The sequence below is a fragment of the Haliotis rubra genome, unplaced genomic scaffold (assembly GCF_003918875.1).
Source record: "Haliotis rubra isolate DU_JTF1 unplaced genomic scaffold, ASM391887v1 Scf49, whole genome shotgun sequence".
In the NCBI taxonomy this organism is placed as follows: Eukaryota; Metazoa; Mollusca; class Gastropoda; order Lepetellida; family Haliotidae; genus Haliotis; species Haliotis rubra.
Window position 1 is genome coordinate 2,495,243 of NW_025767179.1, and position 16,968 is coordinate 2,512,210.

Genomic DNA, 16,968 nt, shown 5'->3' on the forward strand with positions numbered 1-16,968 from the left:
ATTTGCTGAGTTACGTGTTCCTCTGATCATTAGTGGGCCAGAATTCTGTGAATGCGATTGTAAATCCCAGACCCTCCTGTTATCTCTTGTTTTGTCACCACTATATGACAGTTTCACAAAAATGGTTAAACCTTAGACAGCCGTCACCTTAAAACAGAAATATTGACTTCTCAGTCACACATTGTTTTAAGTTTTCACCCTTAATTTGAACACTGTATATTGGTAATGAGTTGAAGATAGCTCATTTTCTAGGAAAGAGTGAGTTTAGTTTTACGCTGCTTTTAGCAGTATTCCAGCAATCATATCAGAGGACATCAGGAATGAGCTCCACACATTTTACCTATGAGGGGAATCGAACACAGGTTTTCGGCATGATGAGAGAACGCTTTAACCACTAGGCTACCCCACTGCCCCTTCATTTCCCTTCATTTCCTAGGACCTTGATTACTGATTACCAATCAGACCACCGCCATAAGCTGGAATATTGCTGATTCTGAAGATTTTTTCATATCTGTAAGTGATGTAGAAGAATGTCCTATGAAAGTTGAGAACCGTCAGCATGTTTGTTTGTGTTTAGAAAAGTCACTGGTGTGTAGTAGTAGCTGGATGTTTGTAACTCAAGGTCACATGACGTGAGTTAGACACTGCTGCTGATGATGACTGGGTCCGAAATTCATGATAGCACCAGTGTCACAGTTACATTCGTCACAATGCCACAGTTAATAAAACTTCATAAAAAAGTAAAAGACCTGGTGATGATGTGAATAAACCGAAGACAGTGATAAATGGTCTTTCTCAAAAGTAATCTTGACAAACAGGCGAAATGTATGAGTTTAACGCTCTGTATGATTGATGACGTACACCTGGGAATTCAGAAACTGAAATGGTTATCATCAATCTCAATGAAAAAGGGGAATCACTTTTATGTTACAACTGCTTATTATCTAATGTCTATTTCATGGTAAAATGACATTCATCAAGTTCTAAAATGGATCAGTAGTAATTTTCTTGTGAGCATAAGTACGATCAAAAGGGCACATGTGAAGATCTTCTTCATGTGTGATCATGGTGATTCACTTGAAAATGGATACATTTCTATCACTCGATTAACATATTATGGTCGTAGACTATCCTATACTCTTCCAAGATATAAACAAGCTTTCACATAGGTAGTTCCATGCCTTGAGACAATAGGTTATACATAATGATTCAGTGTTGTTTCTTAATGTCCAGGACCCATGAAGATGGTTAGAATTCATCTGTAACCCATGCTTGTCGTAAGAGGTGATTAACAGGATCGGGTGGTCAGGCTCTCTGACTTGGTCGACACATGTCATCGTATCCCAATTGCATAGATCAATACTGATACTGTTGATCACTGGATTATCTGGTCCAAACTCAATTATTTACAGACCCCGCCATATAGCTGGAATATTGCTTAGTGTGGCGTAAAACTAAACTCACTCACTCACTCACTCACTCACTCTTAATGTCCTGGGCCAAGATTTTCTAAGCTCTCTTAGTGCTAAGATAGTCGTAAGTGCCATACATTAACATTAACTTACGAGTATCTTAGTGCTAAGAGAGCTTTGAAAATCTTGGCCCAGCATTTTAAAGTTCATGGACAGTGTGTACATGAAACATTTGCAAGAACTTGAACAACAATTCTCACTTTAATGAGCTACAGCATCCCCAGGGGCAAGGAGTAAGAATATGCTTCCTTGGTATTAGTGACAATCTCCTGATACCTCTGGTAACAATAACCCCTTCAGAGTTTCCCCATCACATCAGGTCCACAGCTAGCTTGTGACCATATAAATCGGGTGGACAAGCTTTGTGACTTAGTTCGGAGTGTACCATGAAACCCTGATGGTGTGGGTCATGATGAAAACATCAGTGTTGTCTACCACAGGTGCCATTATTTGCAAGATATTGTTAAGAGGGCAACTGAACAACAAACAAACAAATCATTACATGTGTATTTGGTTCCTGTTTCCAGGTAACAAAATGTTCAGTTTCCGTGAGGAGGATGTTGACTTCTATTTGCCCCAGCTACTCAACATGTACATTCAGATGCATGACGTCGCCGAGGCCATACACCCCTACCTAGTGCACAGGTCAGTAGAGGGTTTCACCAGGCCCTCACTCCTGGTATGTTTGTTTATAGTATCTCCATGACGTCGCCGAGGCCATACACCCCTACCTAGTACACAGGTCAGTAGAGGGTTTCACCAGGTCCTCACTCCTGGTATGTTTGTTTATAGTATCTCCATGATGTCATGATAACTACCCTGGACCCAGTTGCTGCTACTGCTTTGTTCACCCTGTTCCAAAGGGCATGGCACCAAAGAAGCCATCCAATCAAGGGTCCAATGAGATGTGGATGTAATTTTGAACGTAGGTTTATGGTGCCTCTCATTACAGAGGGCGTTTGGTTGGTTACTGATTTGTGGATAGTATTTGTAAGGTATTTTAATTTTCACTGAAGAAAAGGACAGTAACAAATAAGCTTTGAATGAAATTGTTTGTATTTTAACAGGAACTTTTGAACTTCTTTTATGTTTTTTTCTTTATATTTGCTCTAGGTGTCGGAACAGTGTAGACTTCTCCATCATGGCGTGTTGGCTGCTGGGAGCATACTCAGCAGACGTCCTCAAACCATCATGGAAAAACTCACAGGGTGTCAAGTTAAAAAATATGATCCTCAATGAGGAATTACGTCCCCCAAACAACACTCCAAGAGCCAGTCTACCGTCACAAGCCCCACCCACCACGGGATGATTCTACCTGGAGCCACACCCAACTCGTTAATGGCAGTGAAGAAAACTCATCATCGATCAAAGTCAGATGCTACAGGTAACTAGCTCAATTCAAACAAGATATTGCATATAGGGCTTTGTTTTTAAATTTCTGGAGGTAGGGCTTTCTTTGTTATCGAAACCAAATTAGAACAGTTCATGGTCAAGACGTCTTGAACTATGGCACATACATACGTTTATTTGTATAGTGGTGCATTATGGGAATGGCTTGGAAGCCTAGATGATGGGTTCGCTCTTCATTTTGAGTAAATCCAGGACTTTTCCCTTCTTGGATGATTATGACTCCCATTTTTGTATTCCCTCTGTGACATACTTGAAATTTCTTTCACAAAGAGCATGATACTCTACCCAGACTATGGGTTTGCTCTTTATGTTGGGTTGATCCAGATCTTTTCCCTCTTTGGGTATGATTTTAGTGCCCTTTTATGTATGCCCTCTGTAACATGAGTGAAATGTTCTTAACTACATGATGCTGTACCCTGTCACAGTGGCCACATATATTTGATGTGTGTTCCAGGCATCTATCTGCGGCACAGTGACAGCACACCCAACATGCAGTCTGTGGCCGGAGACCTGGCATCCGGCAGAGCCTTCGACAATGGGTGCACCTGCCACCAGAGCTCGGAGGCCGTCCTCAACGACCTGACGGGGAAGGAGACACTATGTATGTGCGAGGTGAGTCTTGTCTTGTTTAGTCATTTGAATTCAGTAGAAGTAACTGAAGCATATAAGTTACAGATAGTTGTTTGGCACTGGCCATCCATTCTATAACATATTTCCATTACACCTCACTCCCATTTATGAGTTATCTGTATACAGGTTCACATTTATGACTTTTGTTGCAAAGCAAGAACTGATTTTATTTAATGCACCGCCTCTCCACTTCTGTTGTTGTTTTGGCAGGCCCTTTTAAACCACCTCCACCTCTACTGTAACTGGTTAAAGTAGAACTGAAGCATGGATTATTTAGTGTGACTGGTGTTTGTGTAATGGAAGGGAGATAATCTGATTTGGGTGTGTATGAGTATGCTTTGTCTGATATTACCTCCCTTTCCAGGCTCCACGACTCATGCCCCAGAACGAGTTTGTTCAGGCTCTGATGAACATCGGCAGTAGACTACAGCTCCTTCCTACCAAAGAACTAAGAAGTAAGTGAATATCTTCATTATTAGGATTCTGAAGAGAACCTGCAGCATGTGTTTGAATCCGTGTCAGCCCCAATATACTTGTGGGTTTGTCAGCACCTGGCCTGTGTTGAGGGTTCCCTACAATGGTAATAGTCTGAGACCTGCATCACTTGGGTCCCTCCTCCCACAAGCTGACACATGGTGACATGACTGGAATACAGTTCACATCTGTGTTAAACCAAACTCTCTCAATATATCACATGGTCTCTGTGAATAACTGCAAAACTTCTTACATGTCATAACTGTTAGATGATAATATTTCATTCCGCAACTCAACCCTGCCAGTGATTTCTTCCAGACTTATCTTGTATAATTTCAACTAAATTGCTAAATTTCCTTCCTTTCTTGTTATTTTAGCGTCTCGCCTGATCGCAGAGCTTGCTATGTTAAACCTGAACCTCCCTGCCCGTGTGTGGCTGCCTATAGCTTCACAGGATCACCATATTGTCAGGATACCCCATACACAAGCTGTTGTGCTCAACTCCAAGGAAAAGGTAAGGACAGGATGATCAATTCTGAATACATTTGGGAAGACCGCCTCCGTGGTGTAGTGGTTAGAGCGTCCGCCCGGAGAGCGGAAGGTCGCGGGTTCGATCCCCGACCACGTCAAACCAAAAGACGTTAAAATATGGTATTTGTTGGTCCCTGCCTGGCGCTCGGCATTAATGGGTACAACAAGGACTGGTCGGCTCGGAGTCAGTATAATGTGTCTGAGTGGGGTATTCATGCTTCACTGCGGCATGGTATTTCAGTGGGCTAGCACTATAAAACCAGCTTAAGTCTGAGCTAGTACAAGCAGCCGCACATACACATACACACGCATGCACGCCGTCATATGAGCGAAATATTCTCAAGCACGACGTAAAAACAAATTTCACCTCACCTCACATTTGGGAGATTCATACAGCCTGTGGCATTAATGATTACCATATGACCATATACCACTTGATAACATCAGTATCAAATTTGGATTCATGAAAGTGTTTGTGAACAACTCAGCAGATACATATGCGTTCAAATGCCTCAGATTTTGAAAAAATGTTTTACTTGAAGACATACATTTTTATGGAGTACATCTTCTTTCTTGTTTATAACAACATTTCAGAGATAAAACATTGTAATAAACAAACAAGTAGTTGTTATCCATAAAGGTATCATGTCTGCATGCTCTTACACCTGCAGTCTGTAACAGTCAACAGCTGTAAAACCAACAATGATATCAGTGCATATTGAGGTGCTGACTGAAACCCTTTGTTTGTCCATTTGTACTCCTCACCATTCATGACACAGATCACTCATTATAGTACATTCATACACAGCGACAGATAACTGTTTGGGTCATTGAGTTATGTACTCGCTTGTGTTCATCTCAATTGGGTATCCTAATTTTCCAAATAAATTGTACTCACCTCACTCAAACTCAATTGGGTATTTTGCCATTTTCCATTAATTTTAAAAACATAAAAAGTGTAAATGTTAGTGTTTGTTATTTATATTTGATCTGTGATATGAGAAACGATAAGAAAGACTGCAAGTTGCTAAGTTCATGTCCTGAAATTGAATCTTTCAGTATACCTCAGTTATTCTATCTATCCACCAGTACGCAAGCAAAGATTTGACATTTGTGTACGCATGTAAGATCACATTCATTGAGTATTTACAAAAATTCAAGCGTACTTGTCAGTGTATGAAATACAGCCAGTCCGACCGCCCGAGATGGTCTAGATTTCTGATGTACGGTCTAAATTTCCATCTAGCCAGCCCGATGGTCTGGTAAATTTTTAGATGTTCCATACATCTGAGTAAGTTCACCATATTTGGTCTGGTTAAATCCATTTTGGGCTGGTAACATTTTGAAGTTACCAGCCCTGATGTCTGGTTGGATTTTTGGCTTATTTCATACACTGGTACTTGTGCGCAATAGACTTAATAGGAATTGAGTTTTCACATAAATATTTGCGTAATTTACGCAGATACGCAGCTTCTCTGTACCTCTGTTCTTATGTGTTTCTACTGCAATAAGGCCCGCCTATTGTTCTTACTTTGATATTGATAGCAATCAGAACAATGCTTTGTGAGGTCTGTGGACTAATGTCAAGTTTTCTTGATGTCAGGCTCCGTACCTGCTGTATGTTGAAATTCTGGAGTGTGAGAACACAGCGTCCAGCCAGGTGCCGCACAAGCTGCTGGAAAACACACTCCGCTTCACCCGCTCAGAAGAGGACCTGTCTCACTACGCCACACGTACCAACGGCTCCCCCAAACCTGACTTCAGCGTCTACTCCATGAACGGAGACTTTGATGACGCCGACTGCTGGTCACAAGAAGATGATGAGATCATCCAGGTCAGTTACACGCCTTATAAAGTCGGCACATGTTTGGTATTTGTTTCTAGTTAATCATTTAGGGGGAAATAGTTGCTATATTGGTGTAGGGTGTTGACTATCTCTACAATAACAATGTGAGAGCCACTATCTAGTACCTGAATCCAGTCATATTTGTTCTGATCTATTGAGATCGGCTTATTTTGGTCCAAATCCTGAGACTTAAAATGAAAATAATGTATAATACAAGTCCGAGCTTGTAGATTTGATAGCAGAGACTGTTGTTAGATGTTTGCATCTAATGATTATGTTGAAATAGATTGGTTTTGATATATTTGGTGCATTTTATGACATTATCTGTATATGCAAATTGTCCAGCAAAAGTAGAGCTGACAAGCAAAAAAGGACCCCGTATTGTTAATCCAGCAGTCTTCATACAGATATAACAAAAGTGAAAACAGTGTGACCAAATATCTTATTTAATTATACAACTGAAGTCGTGACTGTAGGTGTAGCGTTTGTACTACGTTAATAAGGAACTGTGACAATAAATGATGCTGAGGATGAGAACAACATGTGTCTTCTCTCCCTCAGTTTGCAATGAAGTGCCGGTCCAGTGACACAATATCACAGATGTCCACCGAGAGTTCAACGAGTGCAGACAGTAAGGACCCTGTGTACATTGCAGCAGGAGACATAAGGAGGAGGCTGTCCGAGAATATCTCCGCTCCCAAAGGGAAGTTTGAGGTGTGTATCATTTAGTTTGAGTACTATTTACTATGTTTGCTGAGCTTATGTCAAGTTGGGTTCGCTACTTGTAAACTTGGAATTGACCTTCCCCTGGGGAAAAAATTCTGAGGCATTTGTTGTTGTTGCTTACTGGGATGTTTTCATAATGCTGCTCAAAGATTGTGATGCTTCAACCCTGGGATTGTATTTAGAAATGAAAATATTAGATACACCATGCTCCAAACAGATAATTCCATACACGTTTTGCTAGGCAACGCAGTAGCCTGTCAGTTGAAGCATTTGTGTACTGTGTCAAAGAATATTGACCAGAGAATATTCAAGTTACATTGTAATGTCTGTTTATGGTGATATCAGCCGAGAGAACACAGTAATATTGCTGAAAACAGCATAAAGAAATATCTTCCATTGACTCATCTCATTTGAAATGATGCACATTCCAGCGCGACCCTGAGGACCCATCAGCTGCAGCCCTGAAGGAACCATGGGAGGAGAAGGTTGAAAGGATCCGAGAGTCCTCCCCGTACGGTAACCTCCACAACTGGCGACTGTTGTCCGTCATCATCAAGTGTGGCGACGACCTCCGACAAGAGCTTCTGGTTTATCAGGTTCTACAACAGTTGAAGGTCAGTACACATCTCTGTGACACTGCAGTGGCTTTTTCTGTGAAATTCTTTGCTTATGATAAAGGTTAAAAATGTCTAGGATGACAGGAACCTCCGATGGAAGCTCTTTTTGGCATGTCCACTGACAGGAATGTGTTGCCATGGACTGTTCATACCGAAAATGCTTTGAGATGAATTATTGTCAGGTTTCACAGACTTCAATCCATAAGTGTCTGGTCAATAACCTGCCTGCTCTCTTGAAACATCTTCCACAGAGATTGAGATCTTTTGGGTCTTGTTTTCATCCAGAAAATGTGCTAAATAGCAAACCTGATTCAGTATGTGGTATTGTGTCATCCCTGTATCACGTAAGGTTACCTTGTTCCTCTGGTCAGATTAGAGGTCTAATGTCAGTTACTGTGTCTGCAAACTGGATGTTGTTGCTGATGTTTAGTCCTGTAGAAGAATCAATGAGGTAACTGGGCCCAGCTGTACAGACATGTTACATCTACAGTGTTGTGTGCTCCTTCTTCTAGAGCATATGGGAACTGGAGCATGTGCCGCTGCGGATCCAGCCCTACAAGATCGTGGTGACATCCAACGATAGCGGGATGATTGAGCCTGTCAGGAATGCTGTGTCTCTGCATCAGATCAAGAAGCACAGCAAGAAGTCACTGTTGGACTATTTCATTCATGAGTTTGGACCTCCAACATCGGAAGGGTTTTTGACAGCTCAAAAGAACTTTGTTCAGAGTTGTGCTGGTTATTGTTTGGTGTGCTACCTCATGCAAGTGAAAGACAGGTAAGCACCTGCTGATGTCAACAGCAGTTACAGCACAGAGTAGTCGGGTAACATCCCTGTTGAGATTGACACACCAAGGTTTGATAGCCAGTAGGTGTCGTGTGTAGTCATGTTACCAGCTCAAAGATTAGGTGGTCAGGCTCACTGACTTGGTTGAACATGTCATCATATCCCAATTGTGTAGAATGATGCTCATGCTGTTGATCCCTGAATTGTCTGGTCTAGGCTCGATTATTTACAGACTGCCACCATATAGCTGGGATATTGCTGAGTGGGGCGTAAAACGACTGTCAATCAATCAATCAACTCACAGGTCGGCAGTGAGGAGGCTATTTCTTCTGTTTCCAGTTAAATCGGTGACATGAACAACTTATTATGAATAATATATGTTGTTTGGGGGTTTGTGTGCCGGAGTTTCTGGTGCTTGTTTCATAAAGCAGTCTTAGTGCTACGACTGTAAGTCTATGTTTTAGTACTGGTGTTGATATAGTCATAGCGCTATGATCACTTTGTGAACCACGGACCATATAGCTGGAATATTGCTGAGTGCGGCGTAAAACTAAACTTACTCACTCACTCAGTCACTATAACAATGGTCCTGCAACCATCGGTATGCTCAATGCAGGGTGTGATACAATGGCACACCTATATAGTGTATCAGAGCCATGAACAAGTTATTGCCATGACAGGTAGTTGTGTTGGATGGTATTGTCCCATTGCAAATATCAAAGAAACTGCTGCACAGTGTTATGTTTATCATTATCATTAATTGTCTGCACAAACTTGCGCTTTATCAGAGGCCAAGATAAGCTGCGTATCCGGGTAAAATACGCATAGAAAATTTTCAATTACGCATTGAAAAATAATTGTTGCGTACCAATTTCGCATTTAAACTGTTAGATACGCAAAGAGTTTACAACAAATGCGTACGGAATATACTTATAAAAATCGCTCGCGTAATGAAATAGACATCGATTGCTATCAATTTGTACTGTTAGTATAGGACAAGTGTTGTACTGTCAGTATAAGATGAGTGATTTTTTATGAAATCATTTCCCTTATATTTAAGTTGGTTTTGAGTAGGTATGACATAAGGCAGAACATACCTGCTTAGTAAACTTACTCAATGACACAATACTTAGGTAGGTAAAATGACTGAAATACGCACATATTTCAAAGCAGTGGGTAACGGAAAATGAAATACCCACTCAACATTCATAATACCCACTCCAAAAAAGTACAGTGGGTACAGTACCCACATTAGCTAAATCTTATCTGGAGCTCTGCTTTATACTATAATGTGTTATGTGAGTGACACATGTGACAAGGGAGATAACTCTGGTCGCTATGTATTGCAGACACAATGGGAATATCCTGCTGGATTCAGAGGGTCACATTGTCCACATCGACTTTGGGTTCATCCTGTCCAGCTCTCCAGGGAAAAATCTGGGCTTTGAGAACTCACCATTTAAACTCACACACGAGTTTGTTGAGGTAACACATTGTCATACATTTACAATATAACAAGCAATGCTGATCTGAATAACAAAGTCTCCTTAATCCTTCTTTGCCTTTACAAGTGCTGCTTTTAAATCTGAAATATCTTTGGCTGAAAAATATTTACTGTATTGACATGAGACTAGCGATGTATCCATGTGAAATTTATAGGATGGGGTCGGGTAAAGGATGGGTGGCAGTTGTTTTTGTTTTTCTGTTAATTTTTACTATTTACACAAAAATTGTGTTGTTTGGATATTTTCTACATATCATATATTTTCCAAACTATCAATTTTGGTCATCACTGTCAACAAGCTGTTACTTGTGGACCTCCTCCTGGACAGTGTTTGAAAGTGTATGTGTTACTGTGTGCAGGTGATGGGCGGTCTGGGTAGTGACATGTTCGAGTACTTCAAGATCCTGCTGCTGCAAGGCTTCTGTGTGTCCAGGAAGCACATGGACAAGATCCTGCCCATCGTGGAGATCATGCAGACAGGTAGGGGAGAACATAGGGAAATAGTGCAAGGCATTTTAGAATATAAACATCTGATCCTTATTTAGATAATAACCATTGACTTTGTAAAACCCAAGGATATTCATTGCTAGAACCAGCTGTTCCTTATTAAGAAAGGTATGGTACTGTATGGATGACAGCTTCTGTATTTCGGTATAGACTCTTGCTTGATAACGGTATAAGAATCTATACCGAAACATTGCATCATGATATAATAAAGAAGTTGTTATCAAAAAGTATCATACCTTTGTTGTCATTCATCAAATTTTAAAATGCCAATCAAACAGATCATTCCTTATTAACACAAGCAAGATTTTCCATTTTACCCTAATCAAACCATTTAATGTATAAGCCGCTTACAGGGAAATAAGCTTTAAATGGGTTCTTGTTGTTGATGTTGTTGTTGATGTTGTTGAGTATAGATTCTTATACTGTTGTCAAGCAAGACTCTAGCTTGACAAGAATCTATGGTGGTGGTGGTACTTGGTGTGGTGGGTGTTGTTGATGATGTTGGTGGTGGTGGGTGTTGTTGATGATGTTGTTGGTTGTGTGTGTTGTTGTTGTGGTACTTGGTGTTGTGGTTGATGTTGTTGTGGTGGTGGGTGTTGTTGATGATGGTGGTCTGTTGTTGTGGTACTGGGTGTTGTGGTTGATGTTGGTGGTGGTGGGTGTTGTTGATGATGTTGTTGGTTGTGTGTGTTGTTGTTGTGGTTGATGTTGTTGTGGTGGTGGGTGTTGTTGATGATGGTGGTCTGTTGTTGTTGTGGTACTGGGTGTTGTGGTTGATGTTGGTGGTGGTGGGTGTTGTTGATGATGATGTTGCTGGTGGTGTGTGTTGTTGTTGTGGTACTGGGTGTTGTGGTTGATGTTGTTGATAGTGCGTGTTGTTGGTGGTGGGTGTTGTTGATGATGTTGGTGTGGTGGGTGTTGTTGTTGATGTTGGTGGTGGTGGGTGTTGTTGATAATGATGTTGTTGGTGGTGTGTGTTGTTGTGGTACTGGGTGTTGTGGTTGATGTTGGTGGTGGTGGGTGTTGTTGATGATGATGTTATTGGTGGTACTGGGTGTTGTGGTTGATGTTGGTGGTACTGGGTGTTGTTGATGATGGTGGTGGTGGTGGGTGTTGTTGTTGATGTTGGTGGTGGTGGTGGTGGGTGTTGTTGTTATATTGGTCAGCATTCTATGAGGACTGTATTTGTTGCAGGGTCCCAGCTGCCGTGTTTCAGCAAGGGGGTCAGCACGGTGCGGGCGCTGAAGGATCGCTTCCACTTGAACCTGACCGAGGAACAGCTGCAGCTGCTGGTGGACAACTTGGTGGAGTCCAGTCTCCACTCACTCACTACCAAACTCTACGACGGCTTCCAATACTTCACCAATGGCATCCTCTGAAGCAACAACCAATGACAGCGAATCTTACAAATACCAGAAGATGCAGATTCCGTGTTAACAAGCATTACTAGTCTTCAGTGAATCAGAATTTAAACAATAGAACTGGTTCATTTACACCCGAGTTGTCATACTGTGAGAGCTGGTGTTCAGTAGAGAAGGGACTCTTAAATCAACATCAAGGATGGGTGTTCCGAAGAGGAAGAGCTGGTGTTCTAGCATGGAGCTGTTAGCAGAGGAACAGTCGGTGTTCAGCCGAAGAATATGAGTGTTCAGCAGAGGAACAGTCAGTGTTCCGCACAGGAAAATACAGGGAACCTGAGCGGGAGGTTTGGTAGCATGGCATTTGGATGTTCCTGTGAGAAAGAATCATGCCAAGTGTATAATAACAAATATATGATGAAGTGACGCTGTGATTTTCTTCCAGGAAAGTGTGGGTGATTCAGAGAATCTGGTGACCATAACCATTGTCAAGTGTATCGACCTTTCTTTGTCAACTTCTGTGGCAAGAGCTATTTCATCTCATCTGTTGTGGATATGTAGAATAAAACACCTTCAGCTTCTCATCTGTAGATATCATAAGATCATCAAATTTGGCATCACTGTACCAAATAATTGAATAATGTCTCCCAATATCAATTATGTTGTGACTGTCTTCTGAGCATGATGGACAAATGATGCGTATTCCCAGAAAGGATGTTTGTGTACCGTGAACAATGATGGGGACTAAGTACCTATCTCTGTATCTTTGATCCAGACATTGGACAGGAAGGATTCACCATAATGGTACGCTGTGAATGAGATTCCTTTCCATTGATGCTGTAAACCCCAAATGGTTTCTAATACTTTTCACAACTGATGTTGGAGCAACGACAACTCTCATGTGTTAGAACATGCTTTTGTGAGGATGAGAAAGGTAATCTGTGAATGAATAGTCTTCAACAACGATTCACAGATTACCACGGTAATGACATGTCCGATCAGGACTGGCCACGACTTTAGACATCCATATTGAGGATGTGCTACAGGCACAAAAGAGGGTAGAAGAACTATGGATGTGTTAGTCCTTGTTCGTCATTTGATTCCACATTGAACCACAGGCCATTCAGGGTTACCATGTGCTGTGTATATATGTCTGACTGTACATCATGATGTGTGGTGCATCAGCTGTTGTGTACTACCATGTATAAATGTACCCCGTGGACTATGTCACATTGTTTAGATTCAAAATGGCTCTCTTGTCAATTGTGCTACTCACTCATACATTTTTAACAATCATGGTGATGCATTCATAATTTATTATCCCAACACTATAGTCATGCTCTCACATTTGAGCACAGCAGGTATGGAGAGTTCTTGTTGGATATTGTTTATACAATTTTGTGGGACATATTTCACCATCCTCACAAATTGATTGATGGTGTTCAAGCTGAAAACATGTTGGTTGCCGCTTTGCCTGTAAGGTGTCACGGCAGTCGAAAATATGTGAGGCACACTTTCTGATCTTGTCTCTCTCTTACACGCAGTAGGATTAAATGGCATATATTTTTTCTATTATCCTTCATCATTAGAGCTATTTTTTACCTCCATGTGAAGATTCATCGTTCGATAATCATTAATTGTCTTATGTGTTTCTGATCACTGTGATTGTCATTGTGTCAGTGGTTGTCAGTGATATTGGACTCTGTACTTCTGTGTGGTTATTTATCAACACTCTGTCATCTGTCTCCTTGTACATATAGTGGAAGTACAGTACAGTACTTTCAGGACAGAATCAGTATTTTCTCAAGCAACCTTGCATGTTTCAGATCCTGGGTAAGGACAACAGCAAAGTCGATTGTCTAGTGTAAATGTTAAGTATAGAATTAAATTAAGATTTTTACAAATTCAGCCATATTTAGCATGCTTTGCCTGCATTCTGTTCTCTTAGGCTTTACACTAACTTTCTGTCAAATAGGCTTAAGTTCTCTCTCGACCTTACCTTCTTCACATTCAGTCTAATATGCTTGAAATCTACATTCACTTTAAAAGATTTATTGCTTTTACTCTATTCTGAATTTGCCTTTATTTATGCACCAAGCATTCATCCAGGCATTTTTTATTGGCTCAGTGGCTAGTGATGAAATTTAGACAATATGTCACTGCAGATTAGTGATTTGGATGAATGAATATATTCACTGAAAGGGTAACAAACTTTCAACATGTCTTATATTTCAGGATTGCCAAATTGCAGGATTTCTGTTGAAGCTTTACTGTGTTTTTGTCACATCGTGCTAGTCATGCCCCAGCCAATGCAATACATTGAGAGACAGGAATAGAGAGAAAGAGGGAGAGAATGAATGTGCGCCAACGAATCAGATGCTTTGTTGCTTCTGACAAATATGCATTATCGCCAAAGGTCACATGTAAATATGAGCATCTTACTTAACATTCTTATAACTGATACCTTAATGGATACATTAGGGGAAATCTCAAAACATTTTGGGACGACTTTCCAACTGTGGACTGCTGGTTTGGTGTTCTGTGGAATTGGTCTGATCTGAGTTGTTAGGTTTAGTCTAACTGCAATATGTGTCATTAAGTCGATGTCTTTTGGAGAAACAGTACAAAAGGTTTTGAGATGGTCCCTGTTGCATGTACAGCAATTGATGTCGTGTTTGTTGAGTAGTCCACTGGAATGAGCTGGTTTAACATGTAATGAAGGGTGAGACAAGCATGTGGTGTATCTAAAGACACAGACTGAACATGCTCTTTGATGTGAGAGGCAGTGCAATAAAAATGTGGCATTAATGAAATTATCAGACTGCAGCACAAAGGGGAGTGTCCAAGTAGTGTAATGTATGTGGGAGTGACGTCATGCACAGCAAGAGGGACATTCTCATGAATTTTAAACTTGTTATGTTTTCCAGTTTATCATCATGATCATGTTTCTTTTTCATTTTTATTAACATGTTGACACCTACCAGTGAATATGGGGAGTTGTCCAGTCATTGTGAATATTTCATTGATGTCATTTCTGGTGTATTGTCGTTTTAACTGTAAGCAGCTGCAACCCCCTACAAATAAACAGAATCGAAAAGCAGAACATAAGATAATATGTCCTAGAGTTTCTTAATCAGTCTTAATCATTTTGACATGATATATGATTGGCATAACATGGAAATTTGATCATATCAAGGTTGTTTTTAATTAGTTCCTTTTGAATGTCAGTTTAAGTATGCATGCAATCTCTGGATCTAACTTAGAATGTTGAAGGCCAAAAATATGGCTTCGAGTCTAAAGTAGATGTCATAAAAGTTCCCTAAGTGAGATTAGAACTTTCAGAGTGAGCTTTTTATGACTGCAAGTTATTTTCCTGATGAAAGGAGAAGGAAATACTTGATAACTAGGTTTTGCACTGAATGCGATGGTAATATGCTTCTGAAATTAGTGATATGGATTTTTGCAAAAATACCATGTTCTGACAAAATATTTATATTGGGCATTTCTTCTAAATTTGTCTCTAAGCAACCATGGTGACAGTTAGATATCAAAGAAGAGTACCTAGTCCATCAAGATAGTTTGACAACTGCATATGAACAGAATACTGCTATATCATCCCGTTTGTATTTTATTTCTGCACTTTATTTGACATCCACCCATAATCCTTCTCTACCATTGAAACTAATTTTATTAATCAGTGTCACAGTCTATCGTAAGCATTTTATAGACTGATAACATCTATCATGAGACAAGACTTTCCTGTTAAACTGTAGTCATATTGACCTATTGATGAAAGAAAATTATGAAATACATATACTAGTACTGCTCTGGTAGCCATTATGTCCAAGAGGTAGCTGTTTGTTGTGTTGCCATTGCCGCCATCTCATTTAACTGTACATTGCCAAGTTTTAACTGTAAATATTACATGATGCTCAAATATTATTTATGAATAAAACAAATGAAAGATGAAAATGTTTAGTTTTGTGGATTTTTATTAGAAAAGTTCATTCCTGTCAGAAGGCCGATGTTCAGAAGATGTTAAGACTGGAAGGATTCAGCCTTAGAGAATGGCTGTCTGGACTGACCTGGTTTAGTGTTTCCAGGGAACAAAACTACAATTCAAGCTTTACACATTATTTACAGCACATGGCAAATAGATACATTACATTCAGTCATAGCTGACACGTTTCAAACATATATTCGAAATTTACACATTTCTCTAACTCTCTCAGTTTGTCTCTGAAAACTGTTACACATTATTCAAGTTGCAGAAGAGATTTTACACAGCAGTGCATTGAAAAGTAGAAGGCTCTTATACTTCAGTACCATTTTTGAAAGCAAGAACTTGGTGAAAAAAACATTCTTGTCAACAATGTTTTGTTGGAACAACACGTCCAGAACCACTTCAATTGTTTGACACCTTTCTGACATACAAAGAACAATTGATTTTACCACTCCAATCTGATGCATAATGCGTAACATTTTGGAATGGGTTGCCATTCACACTGTTCATGCTTCTCCATAAAAATCATCATCAACCTCCTTGCCATACATTATGAGGTCAGAATATCAGTTGGCACCTAATGTAGTACAGATCATTACATAGTTCCGTATAGCAGGACAGATCATTACATAGTTCCGTGTAACAGGACAGATCATTACGTAGTTCCGTGTAGCAGGACAGATCATTACATAGTTCGTGTAGCAGGACAGATCATTATGTAGTTCCGTGTAGCAGGACAGATCATTACATAGCTCCGTGTAGCAGGACAGATCATTACATATTTTAGTGCAGCAGTACAGATCATTACGTAGCTCCGTGTAGCAGGACAGATCGTGACATAGTTCCATGTAGCAGGACAGACCATTACATAGTTCCGTATAGCAGGACAGATAATTACATAGTTCCGTGTAGCAGGACAGATCATTACATAGTTATGTGTAGCAGGACAGATCATTACATAGTTCCTTGTATCAGGACAGATCATTATGTAGTTCCGTGTAGCAGGACAGATAATTACATAGTTCCTTGTATCAGGACAGATCATTATGTAGTTCCGTGTAGCAGGACAGATAATTACATAGTTCCTTGTAGCAGGACAGATC

At 40.3% G+C, this 16,968-nt stretch overlaps 1 protein-coding gene across 1 annotated transcript in view; it reads left to right on the forward strand.

Moving 5' to 3' along the window:
- Nucleotides 1–15,834, forward strand: part of LOC124291285 (phosphatidylinositol 4-kinase beta-like) — a 58,578-nt gene extending 42,744 nt beyond the window's left edge. Inside the window, 13 exon segments of the mRNA XM_046728258.1 lie at nt 2,000–2,117; nt 2,586–2,725; nt 2,728–2,856; nt 3,337–3,494; nt 3,877–3,967; nt 4,364–4,500; nt 6,121–6,351; nt 6,925–7,077; nt 7,521–7,703; nt 8,219–8,484; nt 9,843–9,978; nt 10,357–10,477; nt 11,699–15,834. Of these exon segments, the coding sequence (XP_046584214.1) occupies nt 2,000–2,117; nt 2,586–2,725; nt 2,728–2,856; nt 3,337–3,494; nt 3,877–3,967; nt 4,364–4,500; nt 6,121–6,351; nt 6,925–7,077; nt 7,521–7,703; nt 8,219–8,484; nt 9,843–9,978; nt 10,357–10,477; nt 11,699–11,883 (2,048 nt within the window). The 3' untranslated portion in view covers nt 11,884–15,834.
- Nucleotides 15,835–16,968: the final 1,134 nt, after the last annotated feature.